The 21,981-nt window shown below is 36.3% G+C and overlaps 3 protein-coding genes across 7 annotated transcripts in view; all 3 read right to left on the reverse strand.

Moving 5' to 3' along the window:
• The window catches only part of LOC137396410 (cyclic nucleotide-binding domain-containing protein 2-like), a 21,650-nt gene extending 10,957 nt beyond the window's left edge, over nucleotides 1-10,693 (reverse strand). Inside the window, exons 1-7 of one of the 3 annotated variants that reach the window (XM_068082677.1) lie at nucleotides 10,553-10,693; nucleotides 10,039-10,320; nucleotides 3,752-3,853; nucleotides 3,463-3,539; nucleotides 3,230-3,329; nucleotides 1,470-1,633; nucleotides 227-377 (exon numbers count right to left, since the gene is read on the reverse strand). In XM_068082677.1, coding sequence (XP_067938778.1) covers nucleotides 227-377; nucleotides 1,470-1,633; nucleotides 3,230-3,329; nucleotides 3,463-3,539; nucleotides 3,752-3,823 — 564 coding nt within the window. In that variant the 5' untranslated portion in view covers nucleotides 3,824-3,853; nucleotides 10,039-10,320; nucleotides 10,553-10,693. Of the gene's footprint in view, nucleotides 1-226; nucleotides 378-1,469; nucleotides 1,634-3,229; nucleotides 3,330-3,462; nucleotides 3,540-3,751; nucleotides 4,200-10,038; nucleotides 10,321-10,552 lie in introns of those variants that run through there. The other 2 variants (XM_068082691.1, XM_068082686.1) reach the window with 2 other exon arrangements.
• LOC137396454 (serine/arginine-rich splicing factor 1-like) lies at nucleotides 10,526-12,475 on the reverse strand. The gene is made up of 4 exons (XM_068082742.1): nucleotides 12,210-12,475; nucleotides 11,483-11,784; nucleotides 11,187-11,356; nucleotides 10,526-11,082 (listed from the first exon to the last, which is right to left on the reverse strand). Exons 1-4 carry the CDS (start codon nucleotides 12,377-12,379, stop codon nucleotides 10,951-10,953), a joined length of 774 nt encoding a protein of 257 aa, XP_067938843.1. The 5' UTR covers nucleotides 12,380-12,475; the 3' UTR covers nucleotides 10,526-10,950.
• A 784-nt stretch (nucleotides 12,476-13,259) lies between these two features.
• On the reverse strand, nucleotides 13,260-21,007 carry LOC137396424 (ubiquinone/menaquinone biosynthesis C-methyltransferase UbiE-like). Of its 3 annotated transcripts, none has more exons than XM_068082705.1 (8): nucleotides 20,963-21,007; nucleotides 16,421-16,828; nucleotides 15,507-15,656; nucleotides 14,960-15,103; nucleotides 14,448-14,554; nucleotides 13,999-14,087; nucleotides 13,716-13,827; nucleotides 13,260-13,625 (listed from the first exon to the last, which is right to left on the reverse strand). In XM_068082705.1, the coding sequence occupies exons 1-8, from the start codon at nucleotides 20,967-20,969 to the stop codon at nucleotides 13,524-13,526; spliced, it is 1,119 nt and encodes a 372-aa protein (XP_067938806.1). In that variant the 5' UTR covers nucleotides 20,970-21,007; the 3' UTR covers nucleotides 13,260-13,523. The 3 variants fall into 3 exon arrangements, with proteins under 3 accessions (XP_067938806.1, XP_067938812.1, XP_067938820.1); XM_068082711.1 differs by having other exon boundaries at nucleotides 20,940-20,977; XM_068082719.1 differs by lacking the exon at nucleotides 15,507-15,656.
• Nucleotides 21,008-21,981: the final 974 nt, after the last annotated feature.

Raw genomic sequence — 21,981 nt, forward strand, 5'->3', positions numbered from 1 at the left:
TAAAAATATACCTAGTTGGAAGTTGTTTGAAGACGTTGGAACCTAATTTCCGCGACTATTTTGAATGATGAGCTAGTAACTATTAGCATTTCATCACTTACTATTGCTGATTCATGTTATATATTGGAATGTTTGTGCGCTACGCAGCTTGGATGGTTTTCTATATAGAGTTATCTTATCCAGCCAACATTTTAAACTAATTGAAATTGGTGTGATGAGAACTTACTCCAAAGTTCATGCCTCGCTGCAAGATGCATTTGGTCTCTGAACATTTCATAAGCTCATTCCACTCGGTAATAACAACGGTTCCTGACAGAATGAAGTAAAAGTTAAATGCTTCTTGTCCTTCCTTCACAATGACTCGTTTCGATTCGACTCTATAAATGCATACCGGTTGTTACGCCAAGTTATATGCCTCCCATAAAAACGGACTCAACATAGAGCAAACATTATAGGCGTTAGCTAGTTCTCACAATGAAATAAAGATACAGATGGAAGGCAACATATCCTGGTAATCAGCTGACATCTAAATATCAGCTATGAAATAGAAGTTTACTACAAGTGGATTGTACCTGTTATGCTTTGAATGCCAAGCAGGAGAATATTTCATAGTGAAGTGGTTACAAGTTGATATACAACGGCTAAAAGTGTCATCCTATCAGTTAAGAGATATGAGTTCTTGTTATCAGCAACTGCTAACAACCATCAGGTTAAACTCTAGTTTATCCCTCTGGTCTTCACAGACTCACCGAAATTGTACTATCAGAAAATTTTACACAATAGTCCAGTCAGTGGTTCATGAATACATCCTGAAAAATTGTTCATTACCAGCTGAAATATATGCAACTGAGAATTGCCTTCTCCTTTCTTGGAATCAACAAACAGGCAGAGCAGACAACCCTTTATATATTTTGCCGTATTCACATATTGCTTGTATGTTGAATACTTGTCCTAGCATCTACAAGCATTCTAAAAACGGTTCAGTTGGTCCATTCAGTGAATAGGTCATGAATTTCTCAAATGACACTGAATAAAACGGCAAATTAACAACTCGGAGTAGGTCTAAACAGCTGTGGAGTTATCGACTACTGTTTACTACAATAAGAGCTGTGTCTATCCATCCGTAGCAACGCTTAGGAAAAAATCGCTTGCGGCGAGATGCAAACCCGCGACTTTTAGCTTGGTTTTTCAGTTAGTGGTTATACACTCCAACCACTGTGCCGATCAACCATCTTGCCACATTTTGGAATAATTGTGCAGACAATTATTACACCTGATGATCTCTCACGGCACACCTGGCTGCCACGGCGCTAGCATATATAAACAATAAAGGAATATGACAGCTTGCTAAAATGTTTGAAAATTTGACCTTTTCATAAAAGGGAACATCCACAAAACCTATTTGACATGAAAACCTTTCGGTAAACTACGAGGTTTAGCGGCAATAGATAAGATGAGAGAATGCTCACCTCTGGTACCAACCAACCCTGCACATCTCTATCTGCATTGGGGTTGGATACTCGGCGAATGAAGGTATCTCCCTTAAAGCGAGCAATGCTAAATGTATATCTCGACTACTTTTTCTCGAGGGAGCTAAGGATAGTATACGCTTCAACTCTTGATGCACACCTATCTGCAAACATATAGGTAAATGGCAACTCAACTCCAGCACTAAAGATCTTGTATTGATAGACACAATGTGTCGTACAATTCGAATAAGATACCTATTTACAAGACATATAGGCATATATGTATGTATAGCTTTTAATGCCTGATTCAGACCAATATTTATGGATGCGACTGCGCAGGCGACTTTATCCGCCTAAGGAGCGCGCATGAATTTCTTGAATCATCCTGCGATTCCATAGCTTATTTGGTTCATTTCAATCGCACACCTACATAAGCTTGCATAGCAGGGTGCAGCACCTCGCATGCTATACATACGACATCTGTCTGAATTAGTACATCTATTGACATTTGGTAATCATCAACAAAATAATGTTTTGCGTTACATGCCAAAAGAAGAAAAAGAAATGAAAAACAGAAATCAGGAATTATTGAGTGAGTTGAACAAATGTGTTGTCAAAGTTGGTAATCTAATAGTATTGCGGAGGAGGCGGGATAGTGAATTGAAGGTTGCAGTAACAGAAAGATATGGACTCATTTTGCTGCCAGTGCTAAAAAAGTTCACTTGTACCCAGTTTTTCTTCAATGTTTAAGAACGCACAATATAAGCATATTTTGCTGCTATGGCACATATCAATGGATTGTTATAGAACTGAACTAACAAATCTAAAAAAAAATGTGGTTTGAATTTTCACTCTTCCACTAGCAACAAAAAATGAGAGTTAATGTTTATTTTTCACCAGGTAATGATATAATACTACCGGTAAATAGAGTTCCACATCTTTGTTAAAAGCATTTAGCGAGCTTCCCGGTGTTGCATGGGTATTAAAAATCAGCTTATAAACAGTGATAGCAATGCCGCACATCTAAACTCAGCTTATAAACAATGCCACTTGCCATCAGCTTGGCATATTGCCAATAGCTAATTTAAGTAAGCTAGTTATCTACGGCTTTTGCTAATACATAGAATGACATTGCGCTGTGACGGAGAGCGGTAGCGTATTTTCACCAGCATAGTGACATATATCACCAAAATAATCCATCAATCTCGCGTAGTTCAATGGTTTAGCATATCGTCTGGGGAACAGGAGGTTGCGAGATCAAACCTCATGTGATATGGAATCTTCATTCCGAGATTTTAATGGCTATAACTGGACATACCGAAGGCCAGACAAACAAACTTTGAGATTTACATAGATAAGCATAAGTGAATAGTAATAATTAAATTATATATAAATAATGAATGAGATAAATTTAACAATGGCATTCTATCAATAGTCAATTAAGTGTCTGATTATTTTTAATCCCTGAACTTTGAGCTTTTGTCAGGTGCAAGAGATTACAATAATAGTAGCGGAACATCTCATATTGACTAGCATGTGTAGATGCTAATCTACCATTGCTAGTCGATTGCTTAGAATGCATAACAGTTAACATTGCTATCATCCAGCAAGCTTTTCTTACTAAATAGGAGAGAATTTGGTAGTGCTAGTTAATTTATTTATTATTAAATCCTTCTATATGTAGTGTAAATAATTTAAAAATGGATTAAGGTTTAAGCTGGGTAGCTGGTGAAAGCCAAGAAATACAACAAATGATGCACCTCTTTATTGGCTTTGTAGAGCATAGCATCAAAAAGAAGATTCCTGGAGGCAGAGTCAGTGTGCATAAAGGAGAGAACACTCCGATGCTCACTCTCCATTCTACATCAGATAAAATGACCGCATTACTTCCGCCTCTTCAATAGACTTCAGCAATACATCACTGTGCTCCACTACCGATAATGTACTTCTTTCGGCTATATCGCTTGGGTCACTTAAGGATAAAATTACAGACCTGCCGATGGAACGACGACTCCAAATCAGGCAGGCAAGAACCATCCTCCCGACATACCGAAAGCTAGCTGCAGATCCCTGTGAATGAGAAACTAATTAGTATTCCACGCTATGAATCTCGGCACTTGAACATAGAGTTATTAATTAAGTCTAAGGCGTGATGGTACAGGGTGAAGAGCCTTAACTCCTACCTACTGAAGTTGAAAACAAATATAAAAATTCAGGTTTAACGTATTTATTAACCCTGAATGTTTACCTAAATGATTCGTCAAAGGAAGAGAGCAACATACCACCAATCGAGAATAAAGAAATCCTCGCCGACAAGAAGGAGACAATTGCCAAATAGATTTCAATCTGTTCATTAGCCAATCGGTACTCTGCTCTTCATTCGACTGCCAAACCAACAAGTTTACTTTTACTAGACAGTCGACATAATCCTCTCAAACTAATATATGTTAGCAAAAGCATTAACTACAAGTGTGATGGCCGAATGATGTACCTCCTTACTGTTAGCAGACCACCTTCCATACGGTTCTTTGCTGTAAAATTTCTGGTTAAACCTATTGTCCTTCCTCATCAGATTTGAAACAGAGAGCGCCATGAAATAACCAAACCGCTTTCACTGGATGCAAAAGACTGACTGATGATTGAAAGGCTACAGAAATGCCAAGAAACGTCGCTCTCTTCTATCAGGACAAAGTAGCCTTGTGAATTGGTCACTTGAATTTCTTGAGGGAAATTAAAACTTGCTGTCCATCGGTCAACAAGGGTTAAATGGATGCGATATTTTAGTTGGCAAAGAATTACAAAATATTTAAAATTCTAATTATGCACTTGTAAGGCCATTACTGAGAAAGCGCATATGAAATTGACATTAGTATGTATTGGTTTGAAAGATACATATACCTAGCAAATCGATACTGTCAATTCTATAGAAGCAGTACTGAGGGTTAGTTAACATTATATCTATTTAAAACTCCAAAGGGTGCAAGAAAAAAAGTTGGTTACATGCAAATAAAAAAGGTCATTTTTGTATTTTACCATGTATTTATCTAAACAGTAAAAGAAGCTATACCGGCCTAATAACAGTAATAATACAAACTAATGAAATTCTTTCAATTTCATTAGAATTCTTAAAATTTTCATTTTCTCTAGCATGTCTACCTTTTGAGTAGTGCGACTTCACTGTTGCTGTAACATTGGTTACACAACAAGTTGATGCATCCTTTTTCAGTTGCTTTATGCATCATATAACGCATTAAGAAAATTAAGCGCCATATTTATTTTGTATGCTTCACGTGCATGCAACTGCAATGGGTTATAATTTAAACACAGGGTTAGAACAGTCAGTGTAATTCATGTAGCATTTTATAAATGTTTTGTTAATTTACAACATTTTTAAATGTTAAAATGAACTGAGCGATATGGAAACACTGAGTATTAAAAATTAAGTCAAGGCAAAATGGAATGACTTTTCAGTTTTCAAAACTCGGCAGTTTCAACAGGGAGAATAACTCCAAAGGAATTTATGCAGCATTTTAGTCATAACTAATAAAGACAGATTGAAACATATACATGTAGAAGTTCACTTATTGAGCTGTCTGATGCCTACCTCTTCTTCGTTTCACAATTGAAGCAATGATTCTTGTCACACTATACATCTAAGGGTCAACCAATCGTGGTGTAAGTACAACCAGATTACACCTGCTAAACTAGCTAAATAATGATGAACAAGGCAGAGGAATTGAAGACCTGCTTATCAAAAATCCAAATACATGCATGTGAATTCTTTTATGTACTGTTGAATGCGACCACCCATAATTGACATTAGCCCAGCGTTTATACTCCCGCTAAGTCTTCAGCATATATAACAAGTTCTGCCAGATGGAAATGAAAAGCAGTCGTTACTTGGTACTATTACAAAGCTCACTACAGTGCACCCTCAAGATACGATTACCCTGATATACGATTTTTTCACCTTACGAAGTCAAACGTGGTGATATCTTCACCTCGCTATACGAATTTTATTTCACCATACGAATTTGAGAAAAGTTTCGCCCGAGTTAAAATTTGGCCTTCGGTGTGCTCATAACACATGTCGAAATAAAAAAGACACCGAAATATAGTTTGCCGAAAACATTCTTAGAACGTTTAGAAGAGACACGATGATCGACTTCTCTCATGTCCGCGTGGAAAATTTCGTCTAAAAATACACAAGCCAGAGCAAATATTCATTTGTAGCGTTATTATAGCTTTCACTATAAACTTTAAGTCAGCATACGTATATAACTACAACTATCTACATTTAATTTGTTATCTGAGATCGATACAAACGTTACAAAACGAAGGAAAAATGATTTCTATGTCAACAAAGTTGGATGTCGTAAATAAGAAGAAGGGACCCGTATTATTAACATTGTCAAGGAATATGATCGCAACCAAACAGCATTTGCAATTATTATTGAAACAAGAACTACATTAAGCTAGCACAAGAAAGAGCTTCCGACTGAAGATTTGAATGAGCTAGGTCATGCACGCGATCAGCATTCAAAAGGAGCAACCATTTAGTAAAGGCGAGGATGTGGAAGATACAGAAAATCCCACAATCGCAAAAATATTTCAAGTGTTCAATTTACTGATATGGACTGGTACATTAAAACAATGCATGTATAATATATATTATTTATCTCTTGTGTGGCATGTTTTTCATATTTTATTCATTTTGTTTCCTTTTGATATTATGTTATATTTTCTTGTTTAACCATGTCTTTGCATGTGGGCTTCTACGTGAATATAATTCATCGTATGTATGTAACTCATATAACTAGCTACTCAAGATAGTTGACGCACCCACATTACTTTTTGAAACTTGCTAAAGCCCTGTGTCCCCCCATAGGGTATAAATACGTACAAACTTTGTATGTATGGTTACATTGATTTTTGTGCACATTTCATACAAGACAAACTACTGTAACACATTCTCTGGATCCTTTTACAAGCGCTAGCTAGCAATTTTCTGCATTGCACCATCAATTTTTTCGTAGAAAAATTGGACAGGAATGGACAACTTCATTTAGCCTGCTAAAAAATTCCAATTCATTACGCTTTAAATTTATTTTAAAGTGTACAGCACCATAATTAGCATTGATACGTTTTTGCCTCCTCTCTGCTTTACCCGCTACATGTACCAGCTAAAGCCACGTTACTCCAATGGTATGTACGTCCAGTATAGAAAACATAATTTTATTTTTCTTTTCGGTAGCCATTAAATGGTCAAGTGTGCGAGAGGCCGCTTTCTATAACTGCATCGCTCGGCCTTATTGAATTAGGTTGAAAAAGGTTTCAACCAGATAGGCTAAAGTTAATAGTGAAAGTGAAGATAGGAACTGCTGAAGGATAAAATTTCGTGATAAAAAGTTGAAATTCAGTAAAATAGTTCAAAATACATACTAAACTTAGTTTTAAGTGTAGGCATAGCAAGCTAAACTTGAAGTGAATTCAAAGATTATGTTATGCGTACCTTTTGAAGGCAAGAACTCCTTACCGTACGTACTACATTTGGTACGCACATAATTTTGCGTTTTATTGCAGATCATAACCATTAAAATACACTAAATACAATACAGTTACTGTAGGTAACTATAATTACTGAAGTTAACATACTATTTTTGTTGCTAATTGTCAATATGTACACATTTTTATAAAAAAAAATTGACGATTTTCACCAGGGGGTGTTTGCATTGTATAATTACAATGGTCTCTATACCCCGATATACGAATTTTTCACCATACGATGCCAACCCTGGAACGAATTAACATCGTATCTCGAGGGTGCACTGTATATCCATCACAAGCCAAATATTAACGAAATGACAGACAATAGAATCAATATTACCTGCGATTGCCTAAATCATAGCCTTGTTACTATGAGAAGTGTAGATACCTAAACGGAACAGTTTCACGCTCAATATCCTCAACAAACCATGCATTTACAATGCGAGCCAATGCTAAATTTCAATGTGATTATAGTTGTCTACCCATGTTACCACTTAATAATACTATTGTCAGTTCAGAAGCAGAACTGCATTAGGAAGACATTGACTACCTTAATGTTAAGATGTATACAGCTTTTTCATTTACGAATGTACTGTCTAGATGTTAACAGTCCCATTTTTACAATTAGCCTTGCATTGAAGACTAATATTGTGTAGGTCGGGCAGCAATCCATCATTTCATGCTGACACTTGGCTATAATAAAATGGTGAATCTAAGCGCAATTTAAAGGCATACTTGCCAAGTTACAGATTTTGGAGTACTGGCCTGATCCCATCAATTACCCATGTAAGTTCTTATGTAGTAAAGATAATGGCGATACGGTAGAAAATAACAGCCTTTCTGTAAGAGAACCAGGGGTCTGCTCTCAAAATTGTTAGTCTCTGATCAATGTTTATTATTGTTGCCTTTGTCTGTGTAGTCTTTTATATCCAATTCACAATAATGTTGCACCGAATATGAATTATGCCAATAATCAATAATAATGGTGCAAAGACATTTTAATGGGTTGCTGTGTAGAAGCCTGAATTAGCACTAACTAAAATTGACAATATTTACACTTGATAAATCCACATGAAAGCCAGACTAAATAAAGCCTATCAAATGAATATGATAGCAAGCAAAAGGTAAGTTGTTACACTTTGATAGAATTGTAAGAGCGCTTCACACTATTATATATGTTTGCCACTTGAAAATTAGCTATACCAATTCCTTCGTCAGGTGCTTATGCTAATAACCACCGAGCTTTCTCTCAATGAGCTTTATTAAATTATACTTTATTTCCCCGCACATTCCTTAAAACATTTAGATCTGCATCATATGTAATTAAAATCACTCAATCTTGGAGGAGAGATTCTCAAAAGAATATATTCTACTCAAAAGAATAAATTCTAATTTATTCTACAGCTAACAACTTACAATACTTCCTAATTAATACATTAGGACTTTAGATAATTACATACCATTAAACAAATGCCATATGTAGAACTATTCAGTGAACTAAATTAATGAAATAACAACCGATAAGGAGGTTGTTATTCTTACTTTACCTTGGAGAAACCTGAATGGAGGAGCAGGCTCGGCAATGCACATGCTTGTGAGTAGAATAACTTGTATAAGCTTAAATAAAGGAAAGTTTAAACTAAATTAGTTTATAAAGGCTACTGGTCTGATATTTATATATTTTATGCAATTTCTTTATTTTAACTGACTCTTCCCTTTTACACACAAAACTGCAATGTTTTAAAAAACTTTCGGCTTCACATGCTGGAAATTACTTAGCGAATAAAGTTAAATATTGGCTCAAACTTCCCAGCATGCAGAGGGGATAACAGAAACGTGATTTTAGTTTTGATGAAAACTATAAGTGTGAATGAAAAATGAGTAAAATGACTTATTTAAAATTGGCATGTCATTTTAATATCACCTGAAGATATAACTTCACATCGATGACAAACAATGTGCCTAACTACTGCCCTCAATAGCACTTTTTATACATCTTAATTTAAGTGCAAAGAAAAATTTGGCTGAAAGTTTTGTAGACCAAAATCTGGAAAAAGCTCATGGCAGGATAAAGAATCTAGATTCTAGAATGTTCTGCCCAATTGGCAAGTATGTGTAGAGGACGAAAGTAGAAAATTGAATCATGGCAATAGAGAAGTAGAGTCTCATTTTTTTTATTTTTGGAGAAGTTTGTTATATTTCATTACTAACATGAGTAGACGACTTCAAACCTTGCATTAACAAATTAAATTATGCAAGAATGAATAAATTATGTCGACAACTTCTTTTATTGTTGTCAAAAGACGACTGGTTCTTCAAGTTTGCGTTTTAAGGGACTATCGCAATATACTACCTTACAACATAGTATTTTACCATTACCCTCTTTTAACATAAACTATAGCTACATGTTAATAGTGATTCTTTAATAGTGATTGTGATAAGTTTATAGGTGCTGCTTGCTTATGTGCTTTCTATTTTTATTGCTGACAACAAAATTTTAGCCAGGAATCTCTCACCAGGGCCTTTTAACCTTTACCATCTTCTGTTACTCTTGCTCTAGCAATCCTGTTAGTCCACCCTTGTGTACCCCTCAACAGGAGTGAAGCATGTTTATTTTATTACAAATGGGAGTTAAATGTTGAATGTGCATTTGCTTGCTCGACTAAATTCATTGATCTTGTATAAACATCTGCTTACAATGAATTCTGTTAACGCTTAAATGAAGCTCACTCACATGGTAGATGGCAGGTGCAGCATTGTAATTTTTGACAATAAAGAATATGTTTTGTTATTACGTAACTGTGTACTCTCTTGTGTGCTGCCAGTACACAAGATTTATTATTCCCATAATGCATTGTCAAATTAGCTTTGCAACAATCGACTAGCCATTCTGAATTCTTGTTAGGGAACCGATTGATGACAGTTAAGTCAAACACTGATTGGGCAATCTTTTAATTCTAAACAAAATGTTTTTGTGACTTAAATTAAAATACGAGGCTAAGCGCACAGCAGTATCACTTACCACAAGGGAAACTTAGGCTAGTTCGAGGCATCGGGGGGAAAATGCAGCACATTTATGGCCAAAAGATCCCGTGTAGAAATGGCAAGCAAGGAAATAAAGGTAGAAGTTGGCAGACTAGGCTCTGGCAGAGTCCTTGGATAACAGAGCTAAGGGCATCGGTTTTGCGCAAGATTTATCATCAAGGATAATAGAATGACCATCGTAGATTATACAAGGGCAGCGTGTAGATTGGACAAGTTTGCGTGGCTAGAGAGATGCTAGGTCAGGCTAGAGGTTGAGCAGCTAAAATAATTACAAGATCATTGACTATACCCTGTGACAATGCATTGCAACACGCAATCATGGTTTTACTATAGCAACGATTGCTACCATGACAACGCAGTGAACGAGTAGGGATCGCCGTGACAAAGACAACAATGTAAGAATGGAATGAAGTAACAATACACCTATAAAACCTAGGGATGAAAGCAAGCATTCAGTGCGTAAATGTAATATGCTATAGCAATGTATTTACCATCGCAGGTATAGGATTTGGTTTATATGGTTGGCAACGTCAGCCAGTTTGATTTAGTTACATGGGCAAGTAAGAGTGGTAGTGTGTAGTTTAGCTAGAGAGCTGCATTGGCACAGGGACTGGCTGCGGAAGATTGAGTATGCGAATAGAGCCAGAGCCACAACATGGGAATCACTACAATATAATAGAGTAAATGTACGGCAGACAAAACAGAATACCATGATATGTACAATATGAGAAATGTCAAAAGCTAATGACCCGGTATGGGTGTGTTGCTAAACATCATGGTCGATATAACATTTCGGGTTCCAGCATCATCGCACCGTCAATTCCATCCTGCTGTTGCAGGTTACTCAATGACATGGAGATAAGAATGTCTCCTAATGGAGCATCCCCAGTTATGGAGAACGTGATCGAGACCGTTTTGGACTGTAGCTTGGGGATGTCTTCCGTCTGGCAGGAGAAGTACTGCGGGTTCTACTTCTACTTGATTCCCTGCATTCCCTGACAGTGATTCTCCGTTTGTCTCCCTTCAACAAGAGCAGTTGTGAAAAAAGTTCCTTTTCATAGTTAGGATAAGAAAAGGCTAAATTATCTTTGTCTTCTCTACATAAACAACAACAATGAAACTTACATCTTCAGTTTCCAGTTCAGTGTCATCTATTTTCTTCAGAGCATATCTCATATCCTCATTGTTGTCATATTCAATATATCCTTTTTCATCCCGAATTTTGACAGAAATCACATCGCCAGCATCCTTCATGTGCTTCTTCAAATCACCCACAGTTGCTGACTTCGGAATGCCTAACAAAATGTTTATTTACAAGCATCATACCTAACGCAAATATGGTTAGGTCCCAGTTTTTTTAGAGATACATGTATGTGATATCCAGGTAAGATAAGCATAGACAGGAAAAATTACACCCTTACCTGTTACAACAACCTTATATTTTCTTCGAACTGGAGGGGCTCTTTGACGATCTCGACTAGCATAACCGTTGTCACGATGACCCCCGCCTCTGTCTCTACCATATCCTTGATTATAACCTCGATCATACCCCCTGTCATAGCCACCTCTTCCACCACTGCTATAATAATCTCTCCTGTCATCATAGCGAGGAGGCCCCCTAGGACCACGCCCCCCATCCCTAGCGCCATGAGGAACTTCTACTCTGAGCGCGTATCCATCATAATTAGCTCCATTTTGAGTACGAACAGCATCTTCTGCATCTCTAAAAGCAGCATGCATTAGCAAGGACATGAGGGCTTATTAGCACCTATTTCAAAAATATGAGCTTTACAATAAGCAGTCAACTATTGCTTGAAAAATAAAACAAATGGCTTCTAGTTAAAACCGAGCTATCAAATAAATAATATGGTAACGTTCCAAACACTTCTCAGGTTGTAGACTGACCAATATTAACTGACGCTACAAAACCTCCGAGCTTTTATTCCGCCATCTTACCTAGTTTCAAGTAAAATATGTCCTGTTTGCAAAAATCTAAGCGGTTTTCCCCACTTATAGCTACGAACTATTTGTAGCGTAAGTGGGAAATTGGTGAAACGAGCAAGCTCTATTATCTGACTAGCAACTTCAATGTTGAAGAAAATACTGAAATATAAAATAACCCTATAACATAAAAAAATGGTGATGTACCTGTAATCTTCGAATTCTATGAAGGCAAAAGGTGGACCTCGTCCGGCGCCATTTTTTAACTCGACTTTAACAATTTTGCCATATTTTTCAAATAATTGCTCTACTTCATTCGACCTAATATCTGGAGGTAAATTTCCTACATATATTCGGACCAGCTTTTCTCGAGACATCCTTTGTTGAAAATATACGCACAATGCGAGGAACTTTACGAATAAAGTTCTACTTTCACGCTTATATATACAACGGAAACTCTCGTTGGAGCGTGAGCTGAAGGGTTCTGGGATTGCGATTCATTCGGACAATTCTTTCGATCTACTGACCAATGAATTATGACAATTTGAAGAGCTAAAGACAAACAGTCCAATCAAAAACTGTCTTAATGTTAGCAACAAACGTCTTTATAAACTGGCTTCATTGACAACAGCAGCACAACTTACTGTTGAGGTTCGGTGATAGTGGAGCAAAAGCTTCTTAGAATATTTTTTTGCCACAAATAGGTGAGTTAATCTCAAACTGGGTGTACTATGTGGTTAACATTAAATTATGTTATCAACTTTTTGCGGTGATGGATCTATAAATTTTTAACACAAATACTTACGAAGTTGCATTCTTGTGCATTTGCAATTACTCGAGATCGTCCATTGTTTTTGTATTTAATCTTACTGCAGCCATGTAGTTGCAACTAAAACTATTTACCAACTAATTTGTATGTTTTAGTGTATATATACAACCGTAACGATGACTGAGCGAAAAGCAGTGATCAAGAATGCTGATATGGCTGAAGACATGCAGCAAGATGCAGTGGACTGTGCGACAACCGCCTTGGAGAAGTATAACATTGAAAAAGACATTGCTGCCTACATCAAGAAAGAGTTTGACAAAAAGTACAACCCCACATGGCATTGCATTGTCGGGCGAAACTTCGGTAGCTATGTTACCCATGAAACCAAGCACTTCATATACTTTTATTTGGGACAGGTAGCCATCCTTCTCTTCAAATCGGGATAGAACATTGACAATCTCTAATTCTTCTCAGGATATCTCACGTTTATACAGTCAATTCGCTGAGCTCGTGTGCTTCAGCATGTTCGCATTACTTGTTTTGCTGTTCACATAAGATGAAATAATCAGTCATTTTCTCGTTATAACATATTTGATGAAAATACAGATCTTGTTGTAACATACTTGAAGAAAATAAAGCTTTAGTTTTGATACAATAACCAATTTATTAAATGTAGTATTAGTTGATGAGGAATTTTTTTATAATATATAAATTATATCCAAAAACTTTTTATAACTAATAAATAGCATCAATCATATTTTAAAACCTGAATGTATGGCAACAATTCCTAGTGACAAGTCGTTCCATGATACATTAGAAAATCCGGCATCTCTGATCCAGTCAGCAAATGTACTCTACAAATACAGGTTCAATTGATTAACAATATGCTCACCCTATGCTCATTTAAAGTAGAAAAAATGGTGGCGCTAGTGAATTACTCTTACCTGATTAGGAAATCTTCTTATGCTTTCTACAAGATACTGATAAGAATTCCAATCCTTTGCTATGACATGGCCGAGCACTGGTATTACTTGAAAAGAGTACAGGTCATATAAGCTGTAAAGATTACATGTAGCTGACAGTGTGTGTAATACATTAGCGAAATGCATACCCAGAACAGGTTGAAATACAGCGTACTGTACAGTGTTACAAGTTTAAAAGTATTAAAATTTGAAATAACTGCATATCAAATTGTTGGATTACAGAGATACTAGGAGATAAATTCACCTTTGAAGCACTGGTATTGTCATTTCACTAAACTCCAAGCACATAAATCTCCCTCCTGGCTTGAGAACCCTGTAGGCTTCTGAAAGCACCTGTGCATCACAACAATGCTACAGCCATCTTGTATTTCTTAAGGTCATAGATGAGTTAATAATGAGAACAGGTTGTACAACTGTTGTCAAAGTTACAACATTCCAATGTTTATGGTGGATTTCTCAAAACTGGAAAACCTCATTTTAATGTAAAGAGACCAGACCGAGCTTCACAATTGCTAAGGATTAGAACATGTGTTGCCAAGTTGCAGTTTTCTGCATGACACAAAACAAACCTATGGAAAAATATTTGCTAAGTTCATACACAGCCAAGCAAAGTAAACATAAAAAGACAAAGGCAACAATGATGTCAAGGATGTAAAGTGAAAAACTATAATTTTTACTTAATCCAATGGTTACCTTGGGAATATTAGTGCAGTTGCGTATACCAAAAGCGATGGTAAAGGCATCGTAAGTGTTAGAGCTCACAGGAAGACTCTCAGCGTTTCCTTGTAACCATGATATGCCTAAAAACAAGCATGCATAGTGAAGACGGAACAACTACCAAATTCTGTTTAGATGTAAAACGGAGTAAATATTTTCAGCATTTACGAAAAGCTCTGATCATTTGCTGTTGGTATGAATTGATATTGCTTCTTTACACTACCCTATATTCTAAGGGCTAGTACGTTGGCCGTGCCGTGCAAAATCATCATGTGTAATAACTATGTACATAATTATTCCATGACGCACGAAGGTGATTGAGTGTCGCAGTAGTAGAGCACTTGGCTTAGAATCTAAATATCTGGGTTGGTTACAAGTGCAATATAGTCTTTTTTTCTAACGTTCTTCGTGTGGCTTTGGATAGACACACCTTTGTTAGCATAAGGACTAAACAGACTTATTGTGTAGCCAATAGAAAAGAAGCAGACCTTCCGTTAAATACTGTTCGTTAGCCCTCCGCTCGCCAACCTTGAGCATGTGTTCATTGATGTCACAAACAGTCACTTCTCTCTTCCCAATGCCAGCAGTGGTACTACTGCCTCTGTATTTCATGTACCTGAATGCAATGTCACCTACAACAGAATCAAAGCGCATCAAGAAAAGTATTAAAAACCAAAACCATGAACAGACTTTCATTAAACAAAGTTACTCCGCCCGACAAACCACATCGATGTATTCGTAGCTAGTCGCTTTGCTTGGGTCAGTACCCAGATGGTTAAAATTGACGCAATAGCCAAAGGCTACAATTTACAATGAATGATAGTAAGCTAGCAACATAAAGATAACAAAGGGAAACTGCCCTGGATGCTTCTAATGATTGTCAAGTCCTGCAAGCCGCAAGTGAAACAACAATTTCTGCAAGTTCCAAGAATTTTCTCTTTAATGCTGGTAATTATTGTTTAGTTGAAGTTTAAAACATTGTAATAACAGAGCAAAGTCTTTGATTACACATACATGTATATATAAGTCACACACCTGTTCCACCAGCTACATCGATTAGTTTCATCCCATCATGAGGAACAAGTTGGTGTACAAACTCGTCTTTCCAGAGCCTATGAATACCTACGCTCATCACATCGTTCATCAGATCGTACGTTTCTGCGACATTCTTGAATACTTCATACACTAAATAGGTCACATACAATGAGTCGTCTAGTTTAAAATATGGTCAAACCCATGCTTACAATCATCTCAACACACAAATGTTTTAACATTCGATGCAAAGTTTGAGCAAATCCTTGATGAGACACTCAGAGTAATTTCCAACACATGACCGCATTCAATGTTATTTAAAGCTTGGTAGTTCTGTAAGTATAAGAGAACTGGTGAACTTTAAACATCTAATGTAAAAAATGTAACAAATAATAAAATTATATAAAACAGTGTTATCTTTACCTAGTCTAACTACCATCTAGCCTTAGTCATCACCTCAACCAAAACATCGCTGAAACTACACAGCCGTTTATCTGTCTGTAACATCGGTACTGTAACAACAAAAGTTTCTTGGTGATTGCAAATTTATGAATTGATATTACTATATCAATTCATAAATTTGCAAATGTCATAAAATACATGTATGATATTTAACCATACATGTATTTTATTTTTTCACATTTATTTTTATATAGTTTTATAGAATGCATTTGCATGCTTTGTGTAATTACTTACATGCAGTATTTATTGTGACACCATCATAGGTATTGGGGTTGCGGAACGAATTAAACGCATTATAGTTTATTCTACTGAAATACTTACTACAGTGTGCAATGGATTTAACATACGAAGCAAATCTCAGAACAAATTAACTTGGGATGTAAAGGTGTTACTCTAAGTTAATTTATAGAATACAATATTAAGTGAATGAGATTCTTATATACTAATCGTCTCACCTTTTTCAACTTTTTCTGTTTCTGGCACTGTTTCAAACCCAAAGTGTGTTTTTGCAATTGAATCGCTGTCATGGCCTTCTACCACATTACCAGCATTTTCATGATTTGTTGACTGTTCTCTGGTACAAACTAAGCGAAACAAAGAAGAGACATTTCCTGGTGGCTTCCTCTTGATGAATTTACTATTTTCTTCAGATGTTAACAAAGGCTTAGGTGGATGGCATGTTGAGCAGAGAGATGAAATATTGGAACGAAAAACATTGTGAGAGCTGTTGGTACGAGAATTGGCATTTACGAGTACTGACTGCAGTCGTAAGCAGTTGTATAAATAGTTGTATCCAATAAGGGGTCTGTAGAATAGAGCCATATTTGGAGCAGCCATCAAAGGAAAAATTTGGAACCTCGTACCTAAAAAATTAACAGTGATTTTGAAACTGAACTAACGATAGCCTACAAATAATGGCAGTAAGATATATTTGAAAATCAAAAAATAACTATATATAGGAAAAATAAACGATAAAATGAAAAATATTTTTGAGTCACAGCACTCTTCAGTTAGTAGTGACATCTGTAGCTTAAAGCAAATTTGCAGTGGGCAAGCTAAAACTTATGTTTCATGATAATTCTTTACTTCAATAACTTCAAGTTTTTGATTCAAATTATTGTTAAGAATAATTTGTATCAAATATGTCTATGCTGTGGAAAGATGCTTTCCGCTTACATAATACTCCAGCTTTGTACGACAAATTTTTATTACAGCTTTATGCTACAGCTTTTTTATAATGCTTTGCAGTTACTATATAAGAAACAGTTTATCTTCATGGCGGAACTTCTTGTGTTGCCTGAAAGTCCTTAAAATGAGTAATGTCAATATATACGCACTCGCGTTATAACAGTTTATTTATTTATGACTGGCATTTTGGTGGTATGACTACTAAAATATGATAGTGGTCAACCCTTAGAGACTATTCAGCCAACATGCCAAAGTGCAAAGGCATGTAGATTGTGGCAGATTGTAATGAACACAATATTTTTTATCAAAGTGAAAGCATTTTTGTATATATAATAATATTTCAGAGCTTTAATCTAAAGGTTTACATTAGCATTTGAAGTGAATAGCTTTGATTTCACAAATGAACAAGATTCTCTTATCAAGATAATGGTAACCCAAGATAGATGAAGATATCAAGTTAGATGAGAACACAACTACATTTTTGAGTTATGAAATGCTCTATTAATGAGATTTTTATCTCAAAATGATTATACGCAAGCACCATTGCAAACAACATAACAGGCATATTTATATAATACTGACAGAAAAAAAGTTTAACTCTTCAATAAATAAACCATGAAGTTCTCTGATACAAAAAACTTGCAAAATGCAAGGTGTCAATAATAATATAACATGAACAATAAACTTTCCACGTTGAAACAAAATAGGAATCAAGACTTATATATGGTTAAAAATTGTGATAACCTTGAGAAGTAACATAACAAAGCTTTATGAGTATTACTGGCAAGGCAACTCACACAGAAAACAGCACATTTTAGGCCATATAAATGACTTGAGGTGTTTTACATTCACCGTGAACAAATAAATTTTATTTATCGGTGCACAAAGGAAATTGAGGCCTTTGAACAGATTTGGAGTTACCAATGGAAAATGTTTGAAGAGAGTGCATGCCAATTACAAGTCCTGATGATACTGACTAACTTATTGACTTGGCAGAACATATGTTAAACACATCTTTTTTGTGCGGGTGTTGCGCTACATACCTACATATTGTCCAACAATCACCAACAAGTGGAAGATAACATTCAGTTTATTCGGTAGAAATGCATATCCCGGCTATCGATCCTGAGAGTAATGAAGGCTTTGATGTTATCTAGATTTATCTATTATGAACCACTTGATGCATCAGAGCAGAATGTGAGTCATTGGTGGAAGTTGCTTGTAGAATGGCGAGGTATCACTTCCACAGAAAAATCTGGCCATTCTGGTCATTACAATTTGTTCTCTGTCTGCCGTGTTATTACTGAAGAGCACCAATGTAAAATGTTTTCACCTTAGTTAAGTTAACAAAACCACCTTATTTCACAAATATTCTTACTTACTTACTTTACTTTCCAATTGATCCTAAGTGCCAGTTCAAGACATATAAGGTATATTAACCTGTATCACCGTGTATTAACTGAGCTCTGAGTAAAGTGAATCAATGTATAGTTGTTCGCATAAAATGAGGGTAATAAAGTGGTAAAAACTATATACATGTATATGAGTATTTATGTATCATCAGACTGATTGTCTAAAGCCAAAGGTGATGTAAATGATGTATATGAGTATTTGTGCATATCAGTGAGTATTATCAGTCTGATTGTCTGTGGGCGGAAAATATACCTTAACTTGGTTTTTAATGCAATTGTAAAAGCTAAATCGCCACACATTTGTTCGGTGTTGGTGGCTTAATATCTTACTTCTAGTGTCATTTGTCACAGGTGCAAATTTAATGTGTTCATTTAATTGTATGTTATAGAGACCCGCTTCAATTTTTCTGAGGAATAGGGTATCCAGACTGTCTCACCTGTCACTCAGAGAAAGAACTTCAATTCCGTCGCAGCATTCTGTTATACTAGCTCTTTTACGGAGCCAGAAGATCCATCTCAGATCATTGTTTTGGACCTTTTCAATGTTATTTGATAGTCTCACTGTGTGTGGAGACCATACTTGGGTTGCGTATTCAAGGATTGGTTTGACCATGGTATTAAAAGCTATAAGCTTCGTCTTTTTTGGGGCACCAGTTAAGTTTCTTTTTAGGATACCTAGTGTTCAATTAGCCTTGGCAATAACTTTGCTAATATGGGTGTTCCACTTTAAGTTTGAGTCTATATGGATCCCGAGATACTTGACCGAATTGGAGACCGGAATCTTCTCACTACCTAGTTCGAAAATTATATCTGGGATGTCCTTTCCAAATAGAATGTGACAGCATTTCAGCGGGTTGAATTTCATGTCCCATTGACTTACCCAGTCTTGCAACTGGTTTACGTTCGCCTGTAAAACTTGAGGGTCGGGGTGGGAAGAGCATAACACCGTATCATCTGCATAGAGCCTAGCATCGGAGTTGGTAATTTGGTTTGTCATGTCGTTAATGTATAACGAAAAGAGTAGGGGACCAAGGACCGAGCCCTGTGGCACTCCAGATTTGACCGAGAAACTAGAGGAAGTAATCCCATTCACAGACACCGCAAAGCTGCTACCCAGGAGCCAGTCTTCTATCCAGTCAGCACATTTATTGTCAAAATAATATTGGCGGAGTTTGAATAACAATAGATTGTGGGGAACTTTATCAAATGCTTTGCTAAAATCAATGCTAATCAAATGATGGTGTTTGTTTAGGTCATAGGCTTCAGCAGCTTGGTGAACAACATGGATTAATTGGGTAGTAGTGTTCAAACCTTTACGAAAGCCATGCTGATTGGTTTTAAGTATCTCATGGTTGTTAATATGTTGCCACATACTCGAACATATGATGTGCTCCATAGATTTTGCTAGAATGGAAGTTAGGCTAATAGGTCTGTAATTGTTTTTGTAAGTACGTTTTCCACCTTTGTCTATTGGCTTAATAACAGCTGTTCTCCAATCATTAGGGACTTTACCTTCCTTCAGACTGGTGCGTAGGAGGGTGCATATGCAGTCTAAAAATGAGGGACAGTTTATGCTAAAATTTCTGATAGCTATTGCGGGGATGTTGTCAGGACCTGAGGCTTTTCTAGGATCTATTTTTGTTAGCAACAGTTCAACGCCATGCCTACCAATGGTTATATCCTCCATTTTCGGGATAATCTTGCAGGTTTCAAAAAGAGGGTAAGGGAGGGCCTGATCTTCATAGACTGAGGCAAAGTGAGTGGCAAGTGTGTCAGGTATTTTGTGTGGTTCTGTGTCAGTCAGGCCTGTGATGCAGTTTGACCTACCGCTATGTTTGTTAAGATAGTTGTATAAGGGCTTGGTATTCCCTTCCTCCATCTGTTTAGTGATTTAGTGATTCAAATACTAATAAGAAAAAAATGCCTCAGGGGCACATACGAGAACACCAGATGTTAATAGGTTTGTGCAGCTGATGCCATGCTGTTGTAAAATTATGTGAATCAGCCCTCAGATTTACCTACTAAAGCAAAAAGTCATTTTGTCAATCAACTGCACAGCAACACCTTGGCGACTTGATCACCACCGGTTACGAGCAATAGGTTTGCTGCAGTTTTAGCATAATACATACACATATCTGGAGATATTTATAAATCCATTTATGTTGTAAAAACCACCTTATAACCATATTACTACCTCAGCTTATTACTACCTCAGTCGAAGCAGAGGTTTTAAAGACTATAATTCAAATCCTACGAAAGCTTTCCTTTTGGGAAACGCTTGATTTCAAATGTTTTAGGGTACCGACATAAGATTATGTAGTTTTTAACTTTACAAAGCACATTATCTTATATTGCGGCCAAATGCTGCAAATACCTTATTACCAAAAGTTCACGTACAACGCATAAAATCGCAGGCTACTTTACAGGTTCGTATTCTTATCAATAGCATATGACAAATGTCAATTTAAAACACGAGGGCTCGCTACTCGAATTATTATGTAGTTTGGGGGTATAATATGGCATTTCGTTACCGTGGCGCATCTTATCCTCTCCTATTGTGTTCCCATCGCTAGCTTCCGCTCTGACCAAGATCAGCTTGCGAACTAATATGAACAAAAATTTTTCAAGAAAGCACTCTTTGGTTGCGTACCCCCATCTACTAGTATAGAGCAGTTACCTTAGTAGAACCAGTAGTATTTTATGTGTAGCATTTTACAGATGTATTTACTGCAATGGCGTGCAAATAGCTTCTCTATTTTTTCTTAGTAATAAATACCAACGAACTTATAACTTACTATTGTTCATAACTTGAATAGTTGCAGAAGGGCACATTGAAAGGTGTTGCTAAGACTTGAGAGTAAATATTATGAGGGTTTCAAGTTTTTGCATTGTTTCAAGCATCTCTGATCTAGCAACTACATCCTGAATCAGTAGGCATATAACATATAATGCTGTTTCAAAAAATCGCAGCTGAACATGGTGAACGAAGTAGTTGCTATACCAAGAAAATGTTTTTTTTAGATAGAAACATATTGAATCTTTGCCAATTTAACTTTTCATTTTGCTTAGCAAGGATTTTAAAAATATGTTTAGCTTATTCTAGAGACACTGATTGACATCGTGGAACATGAGATGCTATTTGTAAAGTTGCTATAATTTGCAAGCATTAGCACAAAGAATTTTATTTATGCTTAGTTTTAGTGCTGTATAACTCAAAGGTAAAATTGCGGTGTCATGGTGAGTTTGGTCAGAAAATACCATGTTATGTTATTATTTCACCTAATATAAAGCTGTCAACCAATCAAATACTGACCTTGCATCCACTTACTAACTTACATATAAATGGCTGCTTTGGTACAATAAGTCAGTCAGTGTTCACTTGGTTTAATTATGTTTGGAGAGGTCATATTGCTACA

Source organism: Watersipora subatra, chromosome 1, assembly GCF_963576615.1.
Source record: "Watersipora subatra chromosome 1, tzWatSuba1.1, whole genome shotgun sequence".
In the NCBI taxonomy this organism is placed as follows: domain Eukaryota; kingdom Metazoa; phylum Bryozoa; class Gymnolaemata; order Cheilostomatida; family Watersiporidae; genus Watersipora; species Watersipora subatra.